Raw genomic sequence first — 27,193 nt, forward strand, 5'->3', positions numbered from 1 at the left:
ATCACGTGTGCAGAAGGGAATTGTGGGATTGGGAGGAGGCAGGCTGAGGACAGGCGACTACTGTTACTGAGTCAGAAAGAAGGGAACTGTTCTAAACCATATAAATTAAATTAAAAATCATGAAAAGGCTGCGGATTTTAATAATCGATGTATATTGCAAAGTTGCTTGAAATTATGATTACTATTTTAAAAGCTCAAGTTTCTTTTGGGGGGAGTTCCCCTTTAGGACAAAGACACATGGAGCTACTTAGTAGCAGCTACTTTTTCATAGCTACTAAACTCCAGAAAATCCCCTGCCATAGACAATACTGAGAATTGCTTCTGCTAAACACACGTAGGGACAATTATCCGTTAATGATCAGCATTGTCTGTTTTAGTAGCCACGACAAGTAGCTGCTACTAGTAGCTCTGTGTGTCTTCCCCCTTACAGTTGCTTTGTTTAGTTCTACCTAAGGACAGGATTTAGAATACAAATTTCTTTATAAAAAGCCACGTACATAAAACTTACACAAAGAAGAACAAACTATCAGCAAGATTTCAGGGCAGTGACACTAAATCAAAGGCTCAGCGGAGTCGCAACCACAAAAGTAATATAAATGAAACCGACCAGTAACGGAATCACTGAAACAGGCAGAAATTACTGACGAGGCAGAAGGAAAACCTTTAAACTGACAAGTATCCAAGAAACTGCCAGCTTCCCCGGCCTAAAGGAGTAAAGAAGGAATTTGCTGAGAAAAGCTGTGTTTGGGGATGATTTATTAAAAATTTCTCCAAAAACCCTACTAGCCCCGCCCATCTGTTCCACTTCCCGCTGCCTCCTTTCCCAGGCTGTGCAGGGGGGCCGGCAGCACTGTAGGATGGGAACCAATCAGCAGCTAGGCTGACCTGATAGGGAACCGAAGCCTGTCTTTGCTTGTGTGGCTGCAGGGCTGTGATTGGCTGCTCCCCCTCCCTACTGTGCTTGTTAAAGTGACCATAAGGACACACCCACCCCTTGCTTTAAACACAGAGAGGGACCTGAGAGGATCTATATGGAGCAACAATAAAGGGGCTATTGTTAAAGTTAAGGATCATGGACACGTATTCCCTCCTGGGATCCAACTCGGGGTACATGGCTGCCTAATGGATTATCTGCATCATAAAAGCAGATCAATGTGTCGATTCGTCAGAATGTGTTTGATGTGCTCTATTGGCTGTAAGAGATCAGGGGCAGCACTGAGCTCTAACACCCCTTGCTGGAATAATTGGCTCCAATGTGGAAAAAGATCTTGGCAAAGTTCCTGCATTTTTAGTGGGCTTAGTAACAAAATACTAACCCCCATATGCAATAAAAGGCACTAAGGTTACCCAGGAGCAGTAACCCCTAGTAACCTGCTTTTCAACAGGTGACCACTAAATGCTACGTGCTGATTGGTTACTATGGGTTACTGCTCCGGGGCAAAATTTTATTACATAAACCCCTAAATATAAATTGCTTGGCACTTATTATAGCAGAAAAAACGACTGTTCTGTACACTATCATTCACCCCTCCAACAATGATTTCATAAGATTTCTATTTTACTGCTGGGGAAGTGTTGCCCCAACGTGTTTCTTTAAGAAAGAGCTAAAAGAAGAATCTGCAAAAGACAAGCCTAGGAGCAATGGAATCATGGGATGGTAGCTTTAATTGCCCTTAATTATGACACAGTAATTAAGTGCTGTCCCAGTGTTACTATAATTTGCTTACACAGCACATTACACACACACACACAAGTCAAAACAAAAGGAAACCCAGGCCCTAATTCTGAATACTGGGCCACTGGCCATGCCCATTAGTCCTGTGAGCCATATAAATACGGAAGGAAGAGAGGAACGTGACAGCAACGACAGTCAGCTCTTCATACAAGCACAAGAAAAGGGGTCTCAAGATTTTAAAAAATACATTTTGGGGGGGATTAAGAGGAGGCTGGGGGGTATGCAATACAGGTATAGGACCCATTATCCAGAATGCTTGGGACCAAGGGTATTCTGGATAAGGGGTCTTTCCATAATTTGGATCTCCTACCTTAAGTCTACTAAAAAAAAAAAACAATCAAACATTAATTAAACCCAATAGGATTGTTCTGCCCCCAATGAGGGGTAATTATATCTTAGTTGGGATCAAGTACAGGTACTGTTTTATTATTACAGAGAAAAGGGAATCATTTAACCATTAAATAAACCCAATAGGGCTGTTCTGCCCCCAATAAGGGGTAATTATATCTTAGTTGGGATCAAGTACAGGTACTGTTTTATTATTACAGAGAAAAGGGAATCATTTAACCATTAAATAAACCCAATAGGGCTGTTCTGTCCCCAATAAGGGGTAATTATATCTTAGTTGGGATCAAGTACAGGTACTGTTTTATTATTACAGAGAAAAGGGAATCATTTAACCATTAAATAAACCCAATAGGGCTGTTCTGTCCCCAATAAGGGGTAATTATATCTTAGTTGGGATCAAGTACAGGTACTGTTTTATTATTACAGAGAAAAGGGAATCATTTAACCATTAAATAAACCCAATAGGGCTGTTCTGCCCCCAATAAGGGGTAATTATATCTTAGTTGGGATCAAGTACAGGTACTGTTTTATTATTACAGAGAAAAGGGAATCATTTAACCATTAAATAAACCCAATAGGGCTGTTCTGCCCCAATAAGGGGTAATTATATCTTAGTTGGGATCAAGTACAGGTACTGTTTTATTATTACAGAGAAAAGGGAATCATTTAACCATTAAATAAACCCAATAGGGCTGTTCTGCCCCCAATAAGGGGTAATTATATCTTAGTTGGGATCAAGTACAGGTACTGTTTTATTATTACAGAGAAAAGGGAATCATTTAACCATGAAATAAACCCAATAGGGCTGTTCTGCCCCAATAAGGGGTAATTATATCTTAGTTGGGATCAAGTACAGGTACTGTTTTATTATTACAGAGAAAAGGGAATCCGTTTTAAAATTCTGAATTATTTGATTAAAATGGAGTCTATGGGAGCCGGGCTTTCCGGATAATGGGTCCAATACCTGTACTAGAGAAGAAATGGGTAGATATGAAACTAGGGATGCACCAAATCCAGAATTTGGATCGGGATTTGGCCTTTTTCACAGGATTCAGACGAATCCATGGTCTTGGCCAAGCCGAATCCTTAAAATCATGTGAATTTACGAAATTTTTCGCCACGTGTGTGGTTCTTGTTAGCCCCCCTATAGCTTGATTTACATTTGCAACTAAGGATTCCGATTTGGTATTCGTCTGAATCTTTCACAAGGATTCGGGCGAATCACAGAATAGTGGATTCAGCGCATCCCTATATAAAACGACATGGAAAAGGCTGCAATAAAAGGGGCGTCCGGCTAAATCTGCAGTCCATCAAGGTCCCAATCTCTGACGCTCGCGCTCCAGAGAAAACATTTCCCTGAAATCATCCCAATTAAATGTTCTATCTCTCCAGCGTCCCTGCAATTATTGCTTCACGTGCTGTTTACATGGTGGGGCATGCACAGCTTCAGTTGGAGAGTTTAATTTGCGCTCTAAGAAGAAGGCTTTTGTGCTTTTATGGTATCCTGTTTGGGAACTTGAAAGAGAAGGGAGAAATGCTTTGAACCTTCTCCAAACGAAGACTTGTAGAAAATGTTGAAATTGCAGAACAGAAGAAGTGCAGAAATAAAAACCCAATGACAAAGAAAGCATTCATAGGAGTAACAAAGCCACAAACTGTCCCGTGTGCGAGAAATACAGCAAAATAAGGGGAGCCATTCAATACGGCGTTACCCTTAGAGTCAAAATAAGCTGCAAAAATGGTCCTACGGACAATGATTGAGCCACTGCCTGCCCAACGGAGGGGCCCTGCAGCAAGCATATGTATAGTAACTAGCTACATCCCGGGTTCAGGGCCCAAAAGAACCAAAGAACCATTGATATAAAGGATGTGAGGCTATCACTCCAACAGCCGGGGACCCTATCCAGCAACAATACCCATCAGTGGTTCTCAACCTTCCTAATGCCGCGACCCTTTAATACAGTTCCTCATGTTGTGGTGACCCCCAACCATAAAATTATTCCTAAGACCATCGGAAATATGTATTTTCCGATGGTTTTAGGCGACCCCTGTGAAAGGGTTGTTCAACCCCCAAAGGGGTCCCGACCCACGGGTTGAGAACCGCTGCTCTATACCTCCAACTAACACATTTCCATCGTCCTTAAAGAGTGAAATATCACTCATAAACTCAGCGCTTGTTGGTAATAGTCAACTATAAATAAAGTCTCCAATGCGGTGAAAAAATGTGAACTTGTGCTGCTTCCTCTTGATAAAAAGCTCCCCTTCAGATGAGCCTCAAAATATGTGTGCAGAATGTTGATAGAAGCGCATGTAAAATAAAAAGCAATATATAGTGCAAAAAAGTAAAACAAAAAATAAAAAATACAAAAAATACCAATAAATCAGGTGAGAGCTTTAGTTGAACACCACCTTAAATGTGACCCAGGCTCTATATATGTACAAACTGCTCACCAGAATAACGTATCAGAACGCATATAAACAACACCCCACTGGGCTTTTGATTGAAGTGAGATCCAGTTCAGCGGTATATATAGAATAGAAATTGAGGCAAATATAGTGTAAAACTATTTAATAAATATAAAAGGCCCTGCGCTCTGCAGGCTACTTACAGTACAGCAGTAGTATATAAGTAAAAACAATCGGAGTGTCCTCCAAAGCTCGACGCGTTTCACGTGCTCTACTGCACGCTTCCTCAGGAGCAATAAATCAAATGTGCACATTGGCACATTTGTTTTACTTTTTTGCACTATATATTGCTTTTTATTTAACACATTTCCATGCCACAATTACCACAATTAAATATCTAAAATTAATGAATTCTAGGTACAGGCATGGGATCTGATATCCGGAAACCCTTTATCCAGAAAATACTGAATTACGGAAAGGCCATTTTCCATAGACTCCGTTTTAATCAAATAATTCTAATTTTAAAAAAAATAATTTCCTTGTTTTCTCCATTAATACAACAGCTCTTTGTACTTGAGCCAAAGTAAGATATAATTAATGCTTATTGGAGGCAAAACAATCATATTCGATTTATTTAATTGTTTTTTGTTTTTTTTTAAATGTTGATTTTCATTAATTTTAACCTTATGAGAGAGTGAGTGTAGGAAGAAAGGGAGAGGGGCTGGAGAGTAAAGGACTCCCTGTGCAGATGTAGCAGGTGATTTTAGCCAAGGAGACCAGATATTTTCACATTTCTTCAGGCATCCTCTGGCCAAATAGGTAAGTTTATACAGTTCCAGCTGCAAGGAATTAATGTTTAAATGATGTTTAGTAGACATAAGGTATAGAGATCCAAGCTATGAAAAGACTTTATCCAGAAAAAAAACAGATCCTGAGCATTGGAAGTAACAGACCTGTATGTACCTGTACATAAATATCAGAAAATGATTATGAAGAGTCATGATGATGTGCCTCAAGACCAGCTTTGTTGGCCATCTCCCTGTGCCTCAAGACCAGCTTTGTTGGCCATCTCCCTGAGCTTCAAGACCAGCTTTGTTGGCCATCTCCCTGTGCCTCAAGACCAGCTTTCCTGGCCTTCTCCCTGTGCCTCAAGACCAACTTTCCTGGCCATCCCCCTGTGCCTCAAGACCAGCTTTGTTGGCCATCTCCCTGTGCCTCAAGACCAGCTTTCCTGGCCTTCTCCCTGTGCCTCAAGACCAACTTTCCTGGCCATCTCCCTGTGCCTCAAGACCAGCTTTGTTGGCCATCTCCCTGAGCTTCAAGACCAGCTTTCCTGGCCATCTCCCTGTGCCTCAAGACCAGCTTTCCTGGCCATCTCCCTGTGCCTCAAGACCAGCTTTCCTGGCCATCTCCCTGTGCCTCAAGACCAGCTTTCCTGGCCTTCTCCCTGTGCCTCAAGACCAGCTTTCCTGGCCATCTCCCTGTGCCTCAAGACCAGCTTTCCTGGCCATCTCCCTGTGCCTCAAGACCAGCTTTCCTGGCCATCTCCCTGTGCCTCAAGACCAGCTTTCCTGGCCATCTCCCTGTGCCTCAAGACCAGCTTTCCTGGACATCTCCCTGTGCCTCATTACCAGCTTTCTTGGCCATCTCCCTGTGCCTCAAGACCAGCTTTCCTGGCAATCTCCCTGTGCCTCAAGACCAGCTTTCTTGGCCATCTCCCTGTGCCTCAAGACCAGCTTTCCTGGCAATCTCCCTGTGCCTCAAGACCAGCTTTCTTGGCCATCTCCCTGTGCCTCAAGCCCAAACTCTGCCAGAGCAGGGGTCCCATTCTGAACAACAACATAGCTAGTCACCTAGACAGAGATCCACACTGATGATCTGGTGTTTTGGCCAAAGGCCCTTAATCACTAAATATTAAGTCCATCTATAAAAGATACTATTTGGGAGCCATCAGGATAAAACCAACGGAAACACTCCACGAAGGTTCCCCCAGAGGTCTATACGAGATTAACAAGACGGTTGTGACGAGTACCCAATAACTGGAACACACACGATGAATAGACCTATAAGGAATCAGTTATTTCCCATGGTGTCTTTAATTTGAGTGCCAAGACTGGAGTAATGTGAGAAGATCATAGACATATATGCAAACAGGAAAGGAGAAAAATGAGCACATAGTCTTATTGAGGGCAGGGCAAGGGAAGTATTTCCCCAGATCCACAGGGGCCCGGCAGGAGAAAAGCATAAACACAAGTTCCTAACACATACGGCCAAAGCATATAGATATTTCTGCGCATACACAAGGAATTTCTCTCGCAAGGATGCAGGGCTTTCTAGTTTAACAAGATGTGAATGATGAATAATCCCTGTAAAGCATGGCATAATATTTCAACATAAAGGATAATAATAATCTGGAGGGCCCGGCTTTACGATCCCTGGCTTATACATGAAAAAACTCAACACTGGAAACTACACAGCCCAATTATTTCATTGCCTTGAATCTTTTAAACTAATACAGCTGTATTTATTAAATAAAAAAAAAATGGAAAAAGAAAAATATTTGGTTACTATGTGGCATCTCCAAGAACATAAAATCCAAAACTGTAAAATGATTCGACATTCCCCGGCCAAGCAGCGAGGCGCGTGCAGCACTAACACAAGTCAGGGGTTTGGGTGTGAATAAGAGCATATTTACTCAATAACAAACACAAACAACTCATAGTTTCTGCTCATTTTATTTCAAACACAAAATATATTTTTTAAAATACTGCTGGCCAGTGTGTTGGATAGGAGATTTAGCAGCTATAGGACAACTTCCCAAAGTGGCACCAACTGACATTTGTTTTATCAGCGACTAATTTCTGGAGGAAGAAGCAACTTATCAGCCATCCCAAACATAATATATTCCGCCTCATGTTCTGGGTTATATTATCTCACTTTTACATTGAAAACTAATCACACCTGATACAGGTATGGGATCCCTTATCCGGAAACCCGTTATCCAGAAAGGTCTGAATTACGGAAAGGCCATCTCCCAAAGACTCCATTATAAACAAATAATTCTAATTTTATTATTTCCTTTTTCTCTGTAATAATAAAAAAGTACCTGTACTTGATCCCAACTAAGATATAATTACCCCTTATTGGGGGCAGAACAGCCCTATTGGGTTTATTTCATGGTTAAATGATTCCCTTTTCTCTGTAATAATAAAACAGTACCTGTACTTGATCCCAACTAAGATATAATTACCCCTTATTGGGGCAGAACAGCCCTATTGGGTTTATTTCATGGTTAAATGATTCCCTTTTCTCTGTAATAATAAAACAGTACCTGTACTTGATCCCAACTAAGATATAATTACCCCTTATTGGGGGCAGAACAGTCCTATTGGGTTTATTTAATGGTTAAATGATTCCCTTTTCTCTGTAATAATAAAACAGTACCTGTACTTGATCCCAACTAAGATATAATTACCCCTTATTGGGGCAGAACAGTCCTATTGGGTTTATTTCATGGTTAAATGATTCCCTTTTCTCTGTAATAATAAAACAGTACCTGTACTTGATCCCAACTAAGATATAATTACCCCTTATTGGGGGCAGAACAGCCCTATTGGGTTTATGGGAGATGGTCCAGTAAAGTCAGACCCACATGACTTGTTCTGTTCTACTCCCAACTCATGACACAGAACATCAAACAAAATGAATGGGGTTGCACTGATTGCCGAGCACCCCTATTGCCTTATAGCCAGTCCAACATCAAATGGACCAAACTCTGACCGGTCATGTGGGTGGTCAGCATTGATCCTGAACATATAGCCTTGCAGTCGTTGGTGAACTACATGTTTTAGCAGCTAGGATTAGTAGCGCCACTACCACTATAGGACCAGCAGGTTCCAGATCATTAGCGTATGGCCCCTAATAGACCAACTCTCATTTTGATGTCCCCCGTGCATTCGGCCCTAGAAGGAGGCTGCGGTTTCCAAGTCCGTTTGCATCTGCTACAGATGGAGCAGCTTCTCTTCCAAACGATGCACTGAGGGACACACTAACGTATTTTGGTTCAATCAGATCTAAATTAAAACAACAGATTGGCTTTTCCTCTTCCTCTTTGAAGTTGTCCCAGTAATTAAAATGTATAAAAATTAACTGCAGATCAAAGGGAAAAAAACCTAAGAAGCGCACATGGTTACAGTTACTAAGATTTTATAATAATTCGGTTTATAGGCTCCATTAAAAATTTTCAGGCCTTATCAGGCTTAAAAAAAAACAAAAAACATTCTTTACACATAATTTAAGCCAGCTAATGACATCATGATGGGTGGAAATAAAATGAGCTGAAACTGCAATAAAAAAAAAAAAACTTTTATAAACACTTTGGATGTGAAACGCCTGGAAAGAATAGCCCTGAGCTACAAATTGTGAGTTTCAGATTGGAATTAACAGCAGAAAATGTGAAGAATCTCACAAAATGTAACTGGAAATAAAACCTATATTATATATATGTTTCAGTTAACCCAAGTGGGAAGAAGGTGCTGAAATGGGTTGCTCCCCTTTGACAAGGTGAACTTTTAGCACGATGTAGAGAGTAATATTCTGAGACAATTTGCAGTTGGTCTTGTTTTTTGTTTTTTATTACTGGTAGTTTTTTATGTATTTTACTTTTTGTTCTGCAGCTCTCCAATTTGGAATTTCAGCAGTTATCTGGTTGTTTGGGTGCAATTTACCTTAGTAACCAGGGAGTGGTTTGACAGAGTGATATGTAAATAGGAGAGGGGCTGAATAGAAAGATTAGTAATAAAAAGTAACAATAAAACTGGAGCCTCACAGAGCAATAGTTTTTTGGTTGCCGGGGTCAGTGACCCCCATTTGAAAGCTGAGAAAGAGAGTTCAAAAACTATGAAAAATAAAAAACAAAGACCAACTGAAAAGTTCCTAAGAACTGGCCATTCTATAACTCAGTAAAAGTTAAGTTAAAGATGAACCGCCCCTTTTACATACATAATGCAGTAAAGTAGTGATGTGTGGGGCAACCAGCACCCGACCCTAACCCGCCCGCTCCCAACTCCAACCCTACACCACCCAGCTTCTGCCTTCCATTTATAGACTTGTGCCTGGCCCGCCCCACCGATGACACCCCAAAAGGGGCGGGGGCAAGTGTGCACCTTTAAATTCAGGGGCCCAACACTAGGGGCAGATTTACTAATCCACGAATCCGAATCCCGAAAAGAAAAAAATCGTATTGGAAATGAAAATTTTGCGACTTTATCGTATTTTGCGCAACTTTTTCGCCGCCGTCGCGATTTTTTCATATTGAGCGATAGTGAACGGCGGAAAAACCAATCTGATTTTTTCGCAACAGCGATGAAAAAGTCGCGGAAAATATACAAAAAAGTTGCGATGGCGACAAAAAAATCGTGGGACATACGAAAAAGTCGCGACGCAGACGAAAAACTTTTTTAAACTAAAATGAAAGCAAAAACATGTCAATACCACTGTAAGGGTCATTTAAAGGGGCTATAGAATGTACTATTCCTAGCAAGTTTGCAATTGGTCTTCTATTTATTTTTTTTATAGTTTTTTTTAATTATTTGCCTTCCTCTTCTGCTTCTTTTCAGCTTTCAAATGGGGGTCACTGACCCCGGCAGCTAAAAACCTATTGCTCTGTGAGGCTACAACTTTATTCCTATTGTTACCTTTTATTCCTCATCTTTCTATTTAGGCCCTCTCCTATTTTTATTCCGGTCTGCCATTTCAACCAATGCCTTACTGCTATGGTAAACAAGACCCTAGCAACTAGAAAGCTGCTGAAATTCAAAACTGGAAAGCTGCTAAAGAAAAAGCTAGATAGCTAAAAAAAACTCTCAACTAAATAAAACAGTTTCCCAAGTCCACGTATAAAAGTAACATGTGGGCAGGCACTGAAGTGATAGATGGGAAGAGGTTGGCATGGCAGGCTGGAGTGGCACTCCTTGGCACGATGCCCGGCGTAGCTGGGTGCTGGGGAGCGCGTGCATTGTCTCGCACACAATATGTTGCCATAACAAACAGGATATATAACTCCGACTGCTTCCTAGTATTTTGACCTCACATGTAAAAGACAATAGGAATGAAGGAAAAGGGCAAGAAAACAGACAATTTCCACATTCCCCATCAGAAAGAAGCGCACCGCACACGGTTCTGAACAGATTTATGGGCTCTGAGGATAGAAAGGTACCGCCCAGTTCATCCCTAGTACTGTAATGGCACACACACCCCTACTGGGATACGGTTCTACCCCAGGAGCAAACGTAATGCTGTAATGCTCACGTCCCACAGCGCCGCTCACATTAGCCAAAGGATAGGAATGTACAAAATCCTGGATTGGGGCAAACCTTAGGCCAGGGATCCCCAACCTTTCTTACTCGTGAGCCACAGTCAAATGTAAAAAGACTTGGGGAGCAACACAAGCACCATAAAAGTTCATGGAGGAGCCAAATAAGGGCTGTGATTGGCTATTAGGCAGCCTCTATTATTATTATTATTATTATTATTAACATTTATTTATAAAGTGCCAACATATCCCGCAGCGCTGTACAATAAGTGGGTTTCATACATTGGACATACAGAGTAACATATAAAGCAATCAATAACCGATACAGGAGGGGAAGAGAGCCCTGCCCAAAAGAGCTTACACTCTACAAGGAGTAACATATAAAGCAATCAATAACCAATACAAGAGGGGAAGAGAGCCCTGCCCAAAAGAGCTTACACTCTACAAGGAGTAACATATAAAGCAACCAATAACCGATACAAGAGGTGAAGAGAGCCCTGCCCAAAAGAGCTTACACTCTACAAGGAGTAACATATAAAGCAACCAATAACCGATACAGGAGGGGAAGAGAGCCCTGCCCAAAAGAGCTTACACTCTACAAGGAGTAACATATAAAGCAATCAGTAACCGATACAAGAGGGGAAGGGAGCCCTGCCCAAAAGAGCTTACACTCTACAAGGAGTAACATATAAAGCAATCAATAACCGATACAGGAGGGGAAGAAAGCCCTGCCCAAAAGAGCTTACAATCTACAAGGAGTAACATATAAAGCAACCAATAACCGATACAAGAGGTGAAGAGAGCCCTGCCCAAAAGAGCTTACACTCTACAAGGAGTAACATATAAAGCAACCAATAACCGATACAGGAGGGGAAGAGAGCCCTGCCCAAAAGAGCTTACACTCTACAAGGAGTAACATATAAAGCAACCAATAACCGATACAAGAGGGGAAGAGAGCCCTGCCCAAAAGAGCTTACAATCTACAAGGAGTAACATATAAAGCAACCAATAACCGATACAAGAGGTGAAGAGAGCCCTGCCCAAAAGAGCTTACAATCTCTATGTAGTTTTGTAATTATGTCACTTTTTGTTCGGCAACTCTTTGGGTTTGGAATTTCAGCACTTATCTGGTTGCTAGGGTCTAAATTACCTTGGCGACCAAACATTGGTTTGAAAAAAAGACTGATATATTTATAGGAGTGGACCTAAACAGAAAGAAAAGTAATACAATGTAAAAATATTTTGATTACTTTTGATTATTTTAAAACACTAATACTCTTCCATATAAAACCAGTGGAAAAGTAAAAAAAAAAAAAACACATATAAAACCATATGTTGGATAACATGCCTGGCAAGCCCATGGGCTACATGTCACTCTTAGGACACACAAAACCAGTGCCAAGAATCCCCAAGTAGTGGACATGGAGACAGTGCCATTGTTGACATCACTCATGGATCCCGTTTGACAGACCTGAGTGACTCCCCCTGGTATTTAATAAGTACTGGGACATTGCCCATTGTGACGTCAGTCCAAGAGAGTGAGAGAAATCTTGTGAATACTCAGTTCGGCCTGACAACTGGCCCCTCACCTTCAGCCCAAACCAAATATATCAGTTACTGATATGTTCAATGAGCAAAGCGCCACATTATTCTGCCGTCATGGTTCCTGTATAAATCCTAGTCCCCTGCCAGGAGCGGGTTAAGCTAAAGGGAAAGTATGGCTGGAGGATCTCCAACACACATAAGCAGAGAGGCACGCTAGTGCTGTGTTGTGGGTGCAGTCACATCAGACTACAGCTCGGGACTGTCAAGATTTCACACTTTGATTCCCAGGTCAAGTTTTGCAGCTTGGAAAGCCATACATGTGTCATAGCGGTTGACAGATTAAAACAAAATAATAAAAAAAAAAAGTTTGGCTGGATCCTCGCCTGGATCCCTTCCAAGGCTGCTCGAGCCAAATCCATGCAGGAAGGCGACCAAAAACTGTTATTGCAATGAAATAAGACTAAGTAATGCAAAAATGAGTCCTTCAGCTTACGCGGGGTTAAAGGGCGGAGTATCAGGTGACCTGCGCAGAGTTCATCTGATATTTATTAGGCACAATCATGTATTATAAGGGATAATGTACCCCCTACTGTAAATGATAAGGATATTAGCAGTCACTGAGGGGTTCTGTGCCCCCCATATAAAGGCACAAGGCTGCAGGCTGAGTTATACAGGGAACTCTGAGTATCACTCATGTATTATAAGGGATAATGTACCCCCTACTGTAAATGATAAGGATATTAGCAGTCACTGAGGGGTTCTGTGCCCATATAAAGGCACAAGGCTGCAGGCTGAGTTATACAGGGAACTCTGAGTATCACTCATGTATTATAAGGGATAATGTACCCCCTACTGTAAATGATAAGGATATTAGCAGTCACTGAGGGGTTCTGTGCCCATATAAAGGCACAAGGCTGCAGGCTGAGTTATACAGGGAACTCTGAGTATCACTCATGTATTATAAGGGATAATGTACCCCCTACTGTAAATGATAAGGATATTAGCAGTCACTGAGGGGTTCTGTGCCCATATAAAGGCACAAGGCTGCTGCTCTGAGTATCACTCATGTAATACATTGAATAAGCACTCATTTACCACTCAGCTAACAGCTGTATATAGGGTGCAGGTTTCAGAAGACCAGCAGCAGCACCAATGTAACAAAATGACCTTATAAAAATGCAGTTAACATACAATAGAAGTCTGCAGGCCAGCACAAACTACATATAATAAGTGGAAGGGAGGGAAGAAGAGCCCATATATCACTATGTCAGTTACATTGTGCAAATTGTCATGGTAATCAAATTGTTTGCCCTCCGCCATGTTGAAAGCGATGCATTACAAGTTTTGGGTTTGATTTTCCGCATTCAGCCAGACTTAGTAGCTCCTTATCTGCTCGCTGTCAGGAGGTTCCTAGCAGAGCCCGACTGTCTGTCTCCGGCTCTCACTCACAGCACAGACGGGGCCAGCCAATCAGTGCGGCACTTACAAAAGGGGAGACGGGGAGGAGGAGAGGGGCTGCTGATATGTTTACTGCACCCTCTGACATAATTCATGCATTTATCATTTATAAGCAAGGGTACGGTAAATCTGACAAATGCTTATGGGGAAAAGAAATGCTGGTGTATGCGTGCAGGCAGAATCTCTGGCTAATCCTGCTCCATATACAGATATATTGCCCCGGGTAATTAGAAACAGGCGTTACGCCGCCCGTAACTCACTGCCATGTGCTTACAGCTTCATTCTAATCTTGGGAAGGTGCAAGGAATACACTTGTCTCTGTTATTTATAGTCTGTCCAGCTACAGCCAGATATAGTGACTCGCCTGCAGCCAGGGTAATTATTATTATTTATTAACTATATTATATATATATATATATATATATATATATATATATATATATATATAGCAAGAACAAACGGAGCACACCCTATTGAAATTCAAATGCCCAGGGTGCTGGCTAAAAAATATAAAGCAAGAAAAAAGAGCTGCACTCACCAGGACTTGGCAAAAATATAGTAAGTTTATTTAAGCAAAGAGATCCAACGTTTCGAGCACCAACTGTGCTCTTCCTCAGGGAAAAATATATATATATAGGAAAACTATCCCCCCAGAATGAATACGTAACCAACAGATAGTTTATATTATGTTAAGTGGCCTATTAAAGAATCTCCCCAAACTGGAATATATATATCAGTTAATATTGCCCTTTTACATCCTTTCCCTTGAGCCGCCATTTAGTGATGTGCTGTGTGTTCCCTCAAAGATCAGCTGACAGGAAGTGATGCAGCTCTAACTGTAACAGGAAGTAGTGTGGTAGTAAAAAGCAGACCTCTGCCCATTCATTGGCTGATGGGGCCTAGCATGTATGTGTGCCTTGGTTTGTTTGTGTGCACTGTGACTCCTATGATCCCAGGGGGCGGCCCTTAGTACTTAAAATGGCAGTTTCCTATTTAGGATTACCCAATGGCACATACTGCTAAAAAAGTATCTTTTAATGAAAATGGTTAATTAGATGAAGCAGGGTTTTACGTATTAACTTGATTATGCAATATATTACATTGTTTGGGGGTATAGTTTTAACCTTACCTTGTGATTCAATTTATGGCTTCTAATTATCTAGTGACTTTGATAAATGAAAATGAATCCTAACTGGACATCAATTCATTTTCCCTTATTGGGAGCAGTATACGGAACAGCGTGAGTATTCCATGCACATTACTAGCCTGCTGAAACAAAAATCAATTGTATCCACATTAACACGGTGGCTGCTGATATATATCTGATGCAGAAAGCCTGATAGCTCTGCCCGGGCCTTGGTGGTGCTGCCATGCTACTTACTGCATGAGAAATCCTTCGTTCTGCACAATTAATGTGTATAATACACAACACAGCAATCCAGGGTTGTGAACTTTCAAACCAATTCACGTGAATCTGTGTTACTGGGATAACAGATCCCATACCCGTACTCTGGATATTTTTAATGAAAACAATAGACAGAAATCCAGTATGCACAATATATACATGGGTCTGTGCAAGTCTCAGAGACTTTTGCAGTGGGCAATTAGCCCCCATGACTGGATTTTAAAAATCGCGGTGACTATTTGCCCCTTCTGTCTTCGCTCTAAGTGATCCAATAAGTGCCTTGTCCTGTTACTAAAACAGTTTTGCTTAAAGAGATACTGTCAACAGAAATTAAAACCTTTTTACATCTACCAGAACATTGTTTTTGCATGCTATTTATAATTTTGCCATAAAAGCATTTGTCCAATGCTTTTACATTCCCTATCTGATTCCCCATGTTCCTCTATGAGGGGGCGGCCAAATTTGTGCAGAAGGAGTCCCTTAGCATTAGAAGCTATAACTGACAGGCTGAGAAGGGACAGTCAGGTTGGCAAAACAAATACTTACAGAAACAGTCCTATCAGTGAATAGTGAAAACTATAGTTTTTTTAGTGCATCGCTTTAACACTCATGTTTTAGATTTGAAACCTTAAGGGTGAAGACACACTGAGCTACTAGTAGCAGCAACTAAACGCCAGAAAATCCCCTGCCACAGACAATACTGAGAATTGCCTCTGCTAAAACACACGTAGAGACAATTATCAGTAAATGATCACCATTGTCTATTTTAGTAGCCACAACAAGTAGCTGCTACTAGTAGCTCTGTGTGTCTTCACCCTAATAATGTAGTAGAAATAAACAAATATAATGCAAAAGAAGATCTCTGAATGAGTAGAACTACATGGTACTCACAGGAGAGGGATTTCCACGATGAGCTGGATAAGGCAGAATAATAATTCCTCAAACAGATTTTCTGTATCTGATTCTGTAAGAGAAAATGATGGGACGTACCACGGATCAGTGCCACATAATACAGCGGGTTAAAGTTCAGTATCATAAAGTTATAAATAAATAAAGTTATACATATTGGGGCAGTTTGGTGACAACACTGAAGAGAGGCTTAACTGCCACAGAACTAGTGGTGCTGACTATCGCATTATAATAAATATGCCCTATGAATAAACCAGTTCTGTTACCAACTGCCACCACTTGAGGCCCCACAGATCCACATTCTCATGTGGGTTAACAAATTCTGGTATCTGGGTGTCTGTAGTCCCACTGATTTGGGGGGTGAAATTCTAGCTTGCCATAGTCCCCAGAAATTCTACTGCTCTCAGTTCATTTCTATGGGATTTTGAGGACCTATTTATAAGTGGGTAAAAGTTCAAGTTCACTAGTCCCCCTAGAGCGGGGATCCCCAACCTTTCTTACTCGTGAGCCACAGTCAAATGTAAAAAGACTTGGGGAGCAACACAAGCACCATAAAAATTCATGGAGGAGCCAAATAAGGGCTGTGATTGGCTATTAGGCAGCCTCTATGCACCCTATCAGCTTACAGGGGCTTTATTTGGTAGGAAATCTTGTTTTTATTCAACCAAAACTTGCCCCCAAGTCAGGAATTCAAAAATAACTCCCTGGTTTGGGGGCACTGGGAGCAACACCCAAGGGGTTGGGGAGCAACATGTTTCCCCTGAGCCACTGGTTGGGGATCACTGCCCTAAAGTATAGGAGCACCAAATACACCAAAGAGCCTCTACACTAATGATAAGAGCAGTAAAGGTAGATATTACAGCTACTATGCAAGTTGTTGGCAGATAAAATGTCTCCTGTACTGTCAGTGGGCAGGGCACTATTGTCTGGGAATAGACTATTTTACTATATAAACCAGGGATCCCCAACCTCTTTTACTTGTGAGCCCCATTCAAATGTAAAAAGACTTGGAGAGTAACACAAGCACCATAAAAGTTCATGGAGGTGTCAAATTAGGGCTAAGATTGGCTATTAGGGGCCTCTATGTGGATTAATAGCCTACAAGAGGCTCTGTTTGGTACTACACATGGGTTTTGATGCAACCAAAACCCCCAAGTCAGGAATTCAAAAAGTACTACCTGGTTTGAGGCCACTGGGAGCAACATCCAAGGGGTTGATGAACTACATGTTGCCCCTGAGGCCCTAGTTGGGGATAACTGATATTAATAGTTAGACTGTAAGCTCTATGGGCCAGTGCCCTTGTTGGTAACCCTACTGGATGGTACTAATGAAGTATAGTAAAAATGTGCAGTGCTACACGTACAACACAAGGATATATACATATATATATATATATATATTTATATATATACAGAAAGGTGTGGAGCTGCTCTGCATACAAGTACATTGACTGAATTGCGGCGTGAGATTGCTTTCGCTCATTTATCTTTCAGTCAACAAACGGTCTTTTAGCGTGGAACAAGCGGCCCATTCAGGCAGCTCCCCACCGACCCATTCCCTGCCTGTGTAACCATCCAGCCCTGCAGTCTGTGGACTAACTCTGCTTTTCTCTCTCTTTTTTGCTGCCGATTGCCCCCATTTCAGCGTGACCTTGAGTGCCATCTTTGCCTTGTTTGGCCAAGCATTTTTGCGGCGAGGAGCTGGCAGGCTGGCTCCCCTGAGCGTTCGAGCGCGGCAGTTTCATAAGAAACTTCCTCTCTAGCTGGATCAGCATTTTGCCGCTGTCAGAAGCTGAAGAGGAATTAAGAGTGGAGCAGCTCCCTGAGGAACTAAAGGGAGGTAAGGAAAATATAAGGATGAAGCGAGAGGCCTTTCCAACGCTCGTAATTCTTCCCTGCCTCTAAACACTTCTCTGCCGGTGTTATTCTAAACGCTGCTCCCAACCCAACAGGCGGAAAATATGTTCCTTGGCACGGGGCGCTGTGCTTATGGCGGCGGCGCGCAGGCCGTACAGATGAGGCGCTATCTACACGTGGTGCAAGTGTTAGTGCGTCAGGCCGTGCAGCTGGCAATGGGCCCCCTATTAACCCCAGGGGAGGGTGAGAAGGAAATGTTGCTTATTCTGCAGTAAACGTTCTCACTTTCGCATGTCAAAAGAAAAAAACATTCATTTATCTTCTTGTTTTTCAATTAAGATCAGCGCAGGGGGAAAGTGGCAGATTGTTGGAGAGAGAACTGGCGAGTAACGGCGAATACAAACCTGGCCAATATTTCGGCATGGAATACAAACAGTATTTGTAATGAAATAAGCCATACTTTTCTATTTATTTGTATTTTAAAGGGGGAGTTCCCCGGCCAAACTGAGTTTAGATATTTTTGAAATATTTTTCGTTGCTATTAATCTTGTATTTTTGACTTTTTATATATATAAAAAAAATCACAATTTTACATGTTCCCATGTTTCCCAGGAGCAGATATGTGGGGAACGGATACATTAGTTGATCTAACAGGAGCATTTGTAGCGCCTACTGAGCATTGTCCCCCAGGGTTGGACTGGGCCAATGGTGCAATGGGAAAAAACCCAGTGGGCCCCGCCGGCCCTGACCCAACACGCTGAAGGTAAGTTTCAATTACACGCTCGGGGGAGGGGGTCAGACAAGCCGTGAGGGCCCCTGCGGGGATGTGAAGGCCGTGGCGGGGGGCGTGCATGGGCCCCTGGGGCACCCCCAGTCTGACCCCGATTGCCCTGTACTTCTATAAATTGAAAAGTTGCACATGATACATTAGAAGGGGATCTCCCTCCTCTGCTACTGAGAAACACACCATGTGGCCAAATGTAGCCAAATACAGGGTCACCATCAGTAATCACTGGGCCCCATACTATTAAGTTAGCAGATACCTTCCTGCAGGGAGGTTAGTAGCCCACTGGTCACCTGGGCCCCCACATAAAAAGGAGTCTCAATGAAAAGCCTGTTGCCTGCATTGCCCCCCCCAACGATCTACCCAGACCACACCCAAATTATGTGAAAACTTTTCCCATAATGAAACTAAACCACACCCACAATCCATTCATACCACGCCCACTCCATCCCTACAAGCCCTTTCCATTCTGGGACCCTCATGGCAATACCCCCTGATGGTGGCCCTGCCAGATACCTGCCAGTCCATCTCCAATAAAAGTGTCATTTTTAAAGCTAACCTAAGATGCCTTTATTCATCACTCACTACCTGAAGAAAGGGACATTAGAATAAATGTTAGATGGCCCCTTTCAATTCCTCAGCAAGAAAAGTGCTTTTAATTGGTTCTCCAGCTTTTGTATTTACCTTGTACAGGTATGGGACCTGTTATTCAGAATGCTTGGACCTGGAGTTTTCCGGATAAGGGGTCTTTCACTAACTTGGATCTCCATACCTCAGTTATTAACAAGTACAAGGTACTGTTTCATTACAGAGAAAAGGAAAAGTATTTTTAAAAATGTGAGTTATTTGATTAAAATGAACTCTATGGGAGATGGCCTTTCCATAATTTGGAGCTTTTAGGATAACAAGTTTCTGGATAATGGATCCTTATGCAAAACAGGGATTTGCTGTGCTCTTTACATTCTAGTGAGCAGGTGAGTACCAAGTAAGGATGCTGCTGTACTATCCAAACAGGCAAAAGAAATATATATATATTATATTGCATTAAAGGGGTAGTTCACCTTTAAATTAACTAGTAAGTAAGTATGATGTAGAGAGAGCTATTCTGAGACAATTTGCAATTGGTCTTCATTTTTTATGGCTTTTGAGTTATTTAGCTTTTTGTTCAGCAGCTCTCCAGTTTGGTTACTAGGGTCCAATTTAACCTAGCAACCAGGCAGTGGTTTGAAAGAGAGACAGGAATATCAATAGAGGAAGGCCTAAATAGAAAGATAAGGAATAAAAAGTAACAATAACAATACAATAGAAGCCTCACAGAGCAGTAGTTTTTGGCTGCCGGGGTCAGTGACCCCCCCGAAAGCGGAAAAGAGTCAGAACAGGAAGGCAAATAACTCAAAAACTATAGCAAATAAAAAATGAAGACCAATTGAAAACTTGCTAAGAATAGGCCATTCTGTAACATACCAAAAGTTACCCTGAAGGTGAAAAACCCCTGTGAATGTGACTGCAGCAGAAAGCACTGATCCCCCCCAAAAAATCCTGGCAAAACATCAGCTTAGTGAACTCTCAGCCAAATGGCTCTATTTATTTTCACATGAAACATGAGCTCCTCGTGCAGCATTTAGCCCTCTAAAGAGACTGCCATCTTACTCAATGAGCGGCTCTAAAACAATACATATTTATGTGAGCGAGCGACTTCTGAAAATCCATTTAGAATAAACAATTATTGGGCGGAAAGAAGGAAGACGGCTTTTCTTTTAATTGTAAGGGGGAAAGAAGCAAAGAGAAAAACAAGAATGCGCCTTTCAGGAAAGCGAACACGATATGAATCGCTGCTAATGAAATCAGAGCCATCGGCCGTCGTTAGGTACTTACATATATTTATTGTTATGAAGCGTGCATTGTGTGCTGTACAATGACAGCGCCCCAAACCCTTGTGGCTTTCCTTTCCAGCTTCAGACATGGCGCTAATGGAGTCTGAGCGGCACATACACCACAGGCGGCACGGGGCAACACGGGGCAAGGGTATATATAGTGTATAAATGCCTGGCACCTAGTAACATACACTGTATCTCTCAGAAAATGAGCTCTGTTAAAAAAAATTATTACTATATTATTCTAATAACAGCCCAAAATAAAAACTGCATTTTTAAATACAGGTATGGGATCTGTTATCTGGAAACCCGATATCCAGAAATCTCCGAATTACGGAAAGCCTTTCTCCCATAGACTCCATTTTAATCAAATAATTCAGATTTTTAAAATTGATTTCCTTTTTCTCTGTAAAAATAAAACAGTGCTTTGTATTTGATCCAAATTAAGATATAATTAATCCTTACTGGATGCAAAATAATCCTATTGAGTTTAATTAATGTTTTATTGATTTTTTAATAGACTTAAGGTATGAAGATCCAAATTATGGAAAGACCCCTTATCCAGAATACCCTTGGTCGCGAGCATTCTGGATAACGGGTCCTATACCTGTACTACAGCCCGTTGTCTGGCTCATATGAGCCCCTGCAACAGGTCTGGATTGGGATTCGAAATAGACCCTGGCATTCCAAGTACCCAGAGGCTCAAACAGCCCCCACCAACCCAATAAATAGTGACTGTCTAAGGCAGGGGTGGGTAAATTACGGCCCGCGGGCCACGTCCGGCCCGTTAGTCTTTTTAATCTGGCCTGTCGACTCCGCAAGTCTCATCACGCGAGACTTGGACTAACAAGCGGAGACGGCGTAACGCTGGCCCGGCCGTCTGTTGGCCCGAGCCAAAAAGTTTGCCCACCCCTGGTCTATGGCATCTTGCAGCAGCCCCTCTTTGCCAGAACCCACCGACGCAGCCTTTCTCGCAATCACAAGCCAACCAAGAGCTAGATTACATTAGCCAATGAATGGGCAAAACAATAATAAAGATGGCAGGCTGTAGAAATGAATGTATGCATGACAGAAGGAGAGTAGCACTGAACGCAGATATACCAATTGGCCCTGACCTACACCGGGCATTGCTGAAATCGTGGCATTAAACATGGCTAAGGCGGCATAGGCCGTTGCTGAGGTGTGACCGAGAAAAGAAAGTCGAATGACTCTAATTTGCCCTTAAATGCACCTTTCCCATACAGAACTGATTGAAGCTATTAAGGAGTATTCTTTCCATGACTCCCAGCAGCTGTTTATGGAAGTGCATTGGCTGCCAACAGTACCCAGCTGAGCGGCACAATACACGAGACTGGCGCCATGATAAGTGCAGAGCTTTCTGCAATGCCTCGCGCAGCGGGGGGCCTTCAGTTACCTCTCTAACCACTAGAAATTCCACGCGCTACACAAACCAGAAAATATCCCGGCGCTGATCAGTTGCAATGATATGGAAACAGCTGATTCCAACTACATTTCTGGCGCGGATCCCAAGCGAGGGTCTGCAATGGCGGGTCCCTGCTATACAACCAAATACGTGCAAAGACACGCAGCCCTAAAGCTTACACTCTCATTGGCTGCAGCATGGACCTGCCTAGCTAAGCGGGCCAGTGATTGGCCAAATAATACCCTTCATTTGGGCTCTTTCAGATATTGCATGTCTGGGTTATGTGTAACTGTATGGTCAGCACTTAAAGGGTTAACCTCTGTGGTTTTTACACTTTTTGGCTTCGAGCCCTTTCTCGAGCTCCAACATTTGGTGAGGGATCCCGTAGCTAATAACAAGGTTTCAAATATGTGAAAACATTATTTTATCAGCAAATCATATATCTGCACTATCCGGGGAGGCAAATGTATTCACCCCAAATCTCACCTTAAGTGACATTCAGGATTCCTCTTCAGGCCTTGCTATGGGATACCCCATACACATCTGCCCACTGCAGCCTTTATAGATTACATTTCAGCTTAACTACCGGTAACTATATTACAAATATTTTTTTATTTTGCACAGTCTGTCCATTTTACACTGAACTGTTCCTTTAAACATAATCCATACCTACAGATCTATATCTACTGTTATATATTACTTGTTGTACATACATAAATACAGAGTTTCAGTATGTGAAGTCCATATGGACCCCTGTCCTTTGCGCTTACCATAGTTTCCAGGGTCTGCTGGCCGATATGTAAAGTGAAGGAGCAGCTCCTCTTCAGATATTTGGCTCGTGAACACTTTGATCAAGCGGCATATTATGAAGAGAGCATTGTGAGCCTGCCAGATGAAGAGCTGACTGCAAGGGAACAACACATGGGGTAATAAACAGCTATCACTCACAGTACCTGCTCTAAACCCTATTACACACCACATACTTCTAATATCCTTATCATTTACAGTAGCTGGTACATTACCTCTTATAATACATGAGTGATACTCAGAGTTCCCTGTATAACTCAGCCTGCAGCCTTGTGCCTTTATATGGGGACAGAACCCCTCAGTGACTGCTAATATCCTTATCATTTACAGTAGGGGGTACATTATCCCTTATAATACATGAGTGATACTCAGAGTTCCCTGTATAACTCAGCCTGCAGCCTTGTGCCTTTATATGGGCACAGAACCCCTCAGTGATTGCTAATATCCTTATCATTTACAGTAGGGGGTACATTATCCCTTATAATACATGAGTGATACTCAGAGTTCCCTGTATAACTCAGCCTGCAGCCTTGTGCCTTTATATGGGCACAGAACCCCTCAGTGACTGCTAATATCCTTATAATTTACAATAGGGGGTCATTATCCCTTATAATACATGAGTGATACTCAGAGTTCCCTGTATAACTCAGCCTGCAGCCTTGTGCCTTTATATGGGCACAGAACCCCTCAGTGACTGCTAATATCCTTATCATTTACAGTAGGGGGTACATTATCCCTTATAATACATAGATGATATTCAAAGTTTGCTGTATAACTCCTTGATATCGCTGTATAACTCCTGCAACCTTGTGCCTTTATATGATCATAGAACCATATAGAGTAGAAGCCACCATAGAAGAGTAGAAGGTTCATGAATTTTCATACACAAGGGCTACTGGTATAGGGCTGTTACTATCAGGGTTGGGGTTGTTCTTTCGAGAAAAAAGGCGCTTGTGAGGGGACATGATTACTCTGTACAAGTACATTAGAGGGGATTTTAGGCAGATAGGGGGTGTTCTTTTTTCCCATAAAAAGCACCAGCGCACCAGAGCACCCCCCCCTTTAGATTAGAGAAGCAGAACTTTCCATTGAAGAAGAATAGGGGGTTCCTCAGGGTGAGGGCAGTGAGGTTGGGGAATGCCCTTCCTAGTGATGTTGTAATGGCAGATTCTGTTAATGCCTATAAGAGGGGCCTGGATGAGTTGTTGAACAAGCAGAATATCCAAGGCTATTGTGATACTAATACCTACAGTCAGTATTAATGTTTGTATATATAGTTTATGTATGTGAGTGTATAGATAGGTTTGCTTGGAAGGGTTCAACTAGATGGACTTTTTTCAACCCAACTTAACTGTGTAACTATGTGTGAAGTAACATTGAGGGGCGACACAGATGAGGAACTGAAGGACTGCCCATGCCAAACAGCAGCTCTCCCATCAGTTAGTGGTGCATAAAGTTAGTGTACGTCACCCTTATGTATTCAACATATGTGTGTATATGTAAGTAACTAGCCAAAGTAAGCAATGTGTGCCTTTACATGTTAGTTTTCCAGTTCACTGGCACTGCTGTATATATCTATTTACAGCTCGCCGCCATGATTGTGTTGGGAGGTCCCTTTCCCTTCTGCAGGGTAAATAATGCCAATATATATGTATTGGTGGTCATTTGGCACCATAATACACACACACATATATATATATATATATATATATATATATATATATATATATATATATATATATATATATATATATATATATATATATATATATATATATATATATATATATATATATATATATATATATATATATATATACAGTGGAGGAAATAATTATTTGACCCCTCACTGATTTTGTAAGTTTGTCCAATGACAAAGAAATGAAAAGTCTCAGAACAGTATCATTTCAATGGTAGGTTTATTTTAACAGTGGCAGATAGCACATCAAAAGGAAAATCGAAAAAATTACTTTAAATAAAAGATAGCAACTGATTTGCATTTCATTGAGTGAAATAACCCCTACCAACCATTAAGAGTTCTGGCTCCCACAGAGTGGTTAGACACTTCTACTCAATTAGTCAACCTCATTAAGGACACCTGTCTTAACTAGTCACCTGTATAAAAAACACCTGTCCACAGAATCAATCAATCAAGCAGACTCCAAACTCTCCAACATGGGAAAGACCAAAGAGCTGTCCAAGGATGTCAGAGACAAAATTGTAGAGCTGCACAAGGCTGGAATGGGCTACAAAACCATTAGCAAGAAGCTGGGAGAGAAGGTGACAACTGTTGGTGCGATTGTTCAAAAATGGAAGAAGCACAAAATGACCATCAATCGACCTCGCTCTGGGGCTCCACGCAAGATCTCACCTCGTGGGGTGTCAATGATTCTGAGAAAGGTGAAAAAGCATCCTAGAACTACACGGGAGGAGTTAGTTAATGACCTCAAATTAGCAGGGACCACAGTCACCAAGAAAACCATTGGAAACACATTACACCGCAATGGATTAAAATCCTGCAGGGCTCGCAAGGTCCCCCTGCTCAAGAAGGCACATGTGCAGGCCCGTCTGAAGTTTGCCAATGAACACCTGAATGATTCTGTGAGTGACTGGGAGAAGGTGCTGTGGTCTGATGAGACCAAAATAGAGCTCTTTGGCATTAACTCAACTCGCTGTGTTTGGAGGAAGAAAAATGCTGCCTATGACCCCCAAAACACCGTCCCCACCGTCAAGCATGGGGGTGGAAACATTTTGCTTTGGGGGTGTTTTTCTGCTAAGGGCACAGGACAACTTATTCGCATTAACGGGAAAATGGACGGAGTCATGTATCGTGAAATCCTGAACGACAACCTCCTTCCCTCTGCCAGGAAACTGAAAATGGCTCGTGGATGGGTGTTCCAGCACGACAATGACCCAAAACATACAGCAAAGGCAACAAAGGAGTGGCTCAAGAAGAAGCACATTAAGGTCATGGAGTGGCCTAGTCAGTCTCCGGACCTTAATCCAATAGAAAACCTATGGAGGGAGCTCAAGCTCAGAGTTGCACAGAGACAGCCTCGAAAACCTTAGGGATTTAGAGATGATCTGCAAAGAGGAGTGGGCCAACATTCCTCCTAAAATGTGCGCAAACTTGCTCATCAATTACAAGAAACGTTTGACCTCTGTGCTTGCAAACAAGGGTTTTTCCACTAAGTATTAAGTCTTTTTTTGTTAGAGGGTTCAAAAACTTATTTCACTCAATGAAATGCAAATCAGTTGCTATCTTTTATTTAAAGTTATTTTTTCGATTTTCCTTTTGATGTGCTATCTGCCACTGTTAAAATAAACCTACCATTGAAATGATACTGTTCTGAGACTTTTCATTTCTTTGTCATTGGACAAACTTACAAAATCAGTGAGGGGTCAAATAATTATTTCCTCCACTGTATATATATATATATATATACATACATACACAGTATATATATATATATATATATATATATATATATATATATATAATAGAAAGAGTGCCGCACACACAGGGACTTGATACAACAGAAAAAGTGTTTTTCTTAAAAAAACACTTTTTCTATTGTATCAAGTCCCTGTGTGTGTGTGGCACTCTTTCTATTACATTTTTGTTTTTGACCTGCACCAAGGGCATTTGGACTTGTATAGGGTGTGCTCCCCCCTGTGTACTATATATATATATATATATATATATATATATATATATATATATATAGCAAGACAATGAGCCGCACACACAGGGACAAAAACAAATTTTTTTTTAATGAAAACGATCCAACGTTTCAAGCACCAACTGTGCTCTTCCTCAGGGACAAACCAAGGAAGAGCACAGTTGGTGCTCGAAACGTTGGATCATTTTCATTAAAAAAAATTTCGTTTCGTCCCTGTGTGTGCGGCTCATTGTCTTGCTATATACATGGTTTTTGCAAGCACCCTGGGCATTTGATTACTATTAGGGTGTGCTCTGTTCATTTCTGTATATAAATATATATATATATATATATATATATATATATATATATATATATATATATATGCTAAAGCCTTAGTATCACCCAGATGTGAATGAATAAATGAATAAAACAGCCCTATGTGGGAGAACTTACTTCTGACATTCTGCTGATATTTTCAGTTCTTTCGTTCGGCTGAGGAAGACTCTGATTAAAGCACCTAGGTTGCCAGTTCTTGGATTATTCTCAACTGTTACAAGAGGGAGAGATAAAAGCCATTAATAAATACAATGTGATTTTCCGTTTCTCGCTGCCATGCTTTTTTAATAACATTCCGTAAGTGTTAGTGAAGTATCAGAATATTCCCT

The 27,193-nt window shown here is 41.6% G+C and overlaps 1 protein-coding gene across 3 annotated transcripts in view; it reads right to left on the reverse strand.

Moving 5' to 3' along the window:
- dym (dymeclin) overlaps positions 1–27,193 on the reverse strand; it is a 198,700-nt gene that overhangs the window by 144,049 nt on the left and 27,458 nt on the right. For all 3 annotated transcript variants that reach the window (XM_031901402.1, XM_031901401.1, NM_001045778.2), the window contains 3 exon segments: positions 26,982–27,075; positions 22,827–22,960; positions 16,102–16,174 (listed from right to left, as the gene is read on the reverse strand). In XM_031901402.1, coding sequence (XP_031757262.1) covers positions 16,102–16,174; positions 22,827–22,960; positions 26,982–27,075 — 301 coding nt within the window.

This window comes from Xenopus tropicalis, chromosome 1 (genome assembly GCF_000004195.4).
Source record: "Xenopus tropicalis strain Nigerian chromosome 1, UCB_Xtro_10.0, whole genome shotgun sequence".
Taxonomy (NCBI): Eukaryota; Metazoa; Chordata; class Amphibia; order Anura; family Pipidae; genus Xenopus; species Xenopus tropicalis.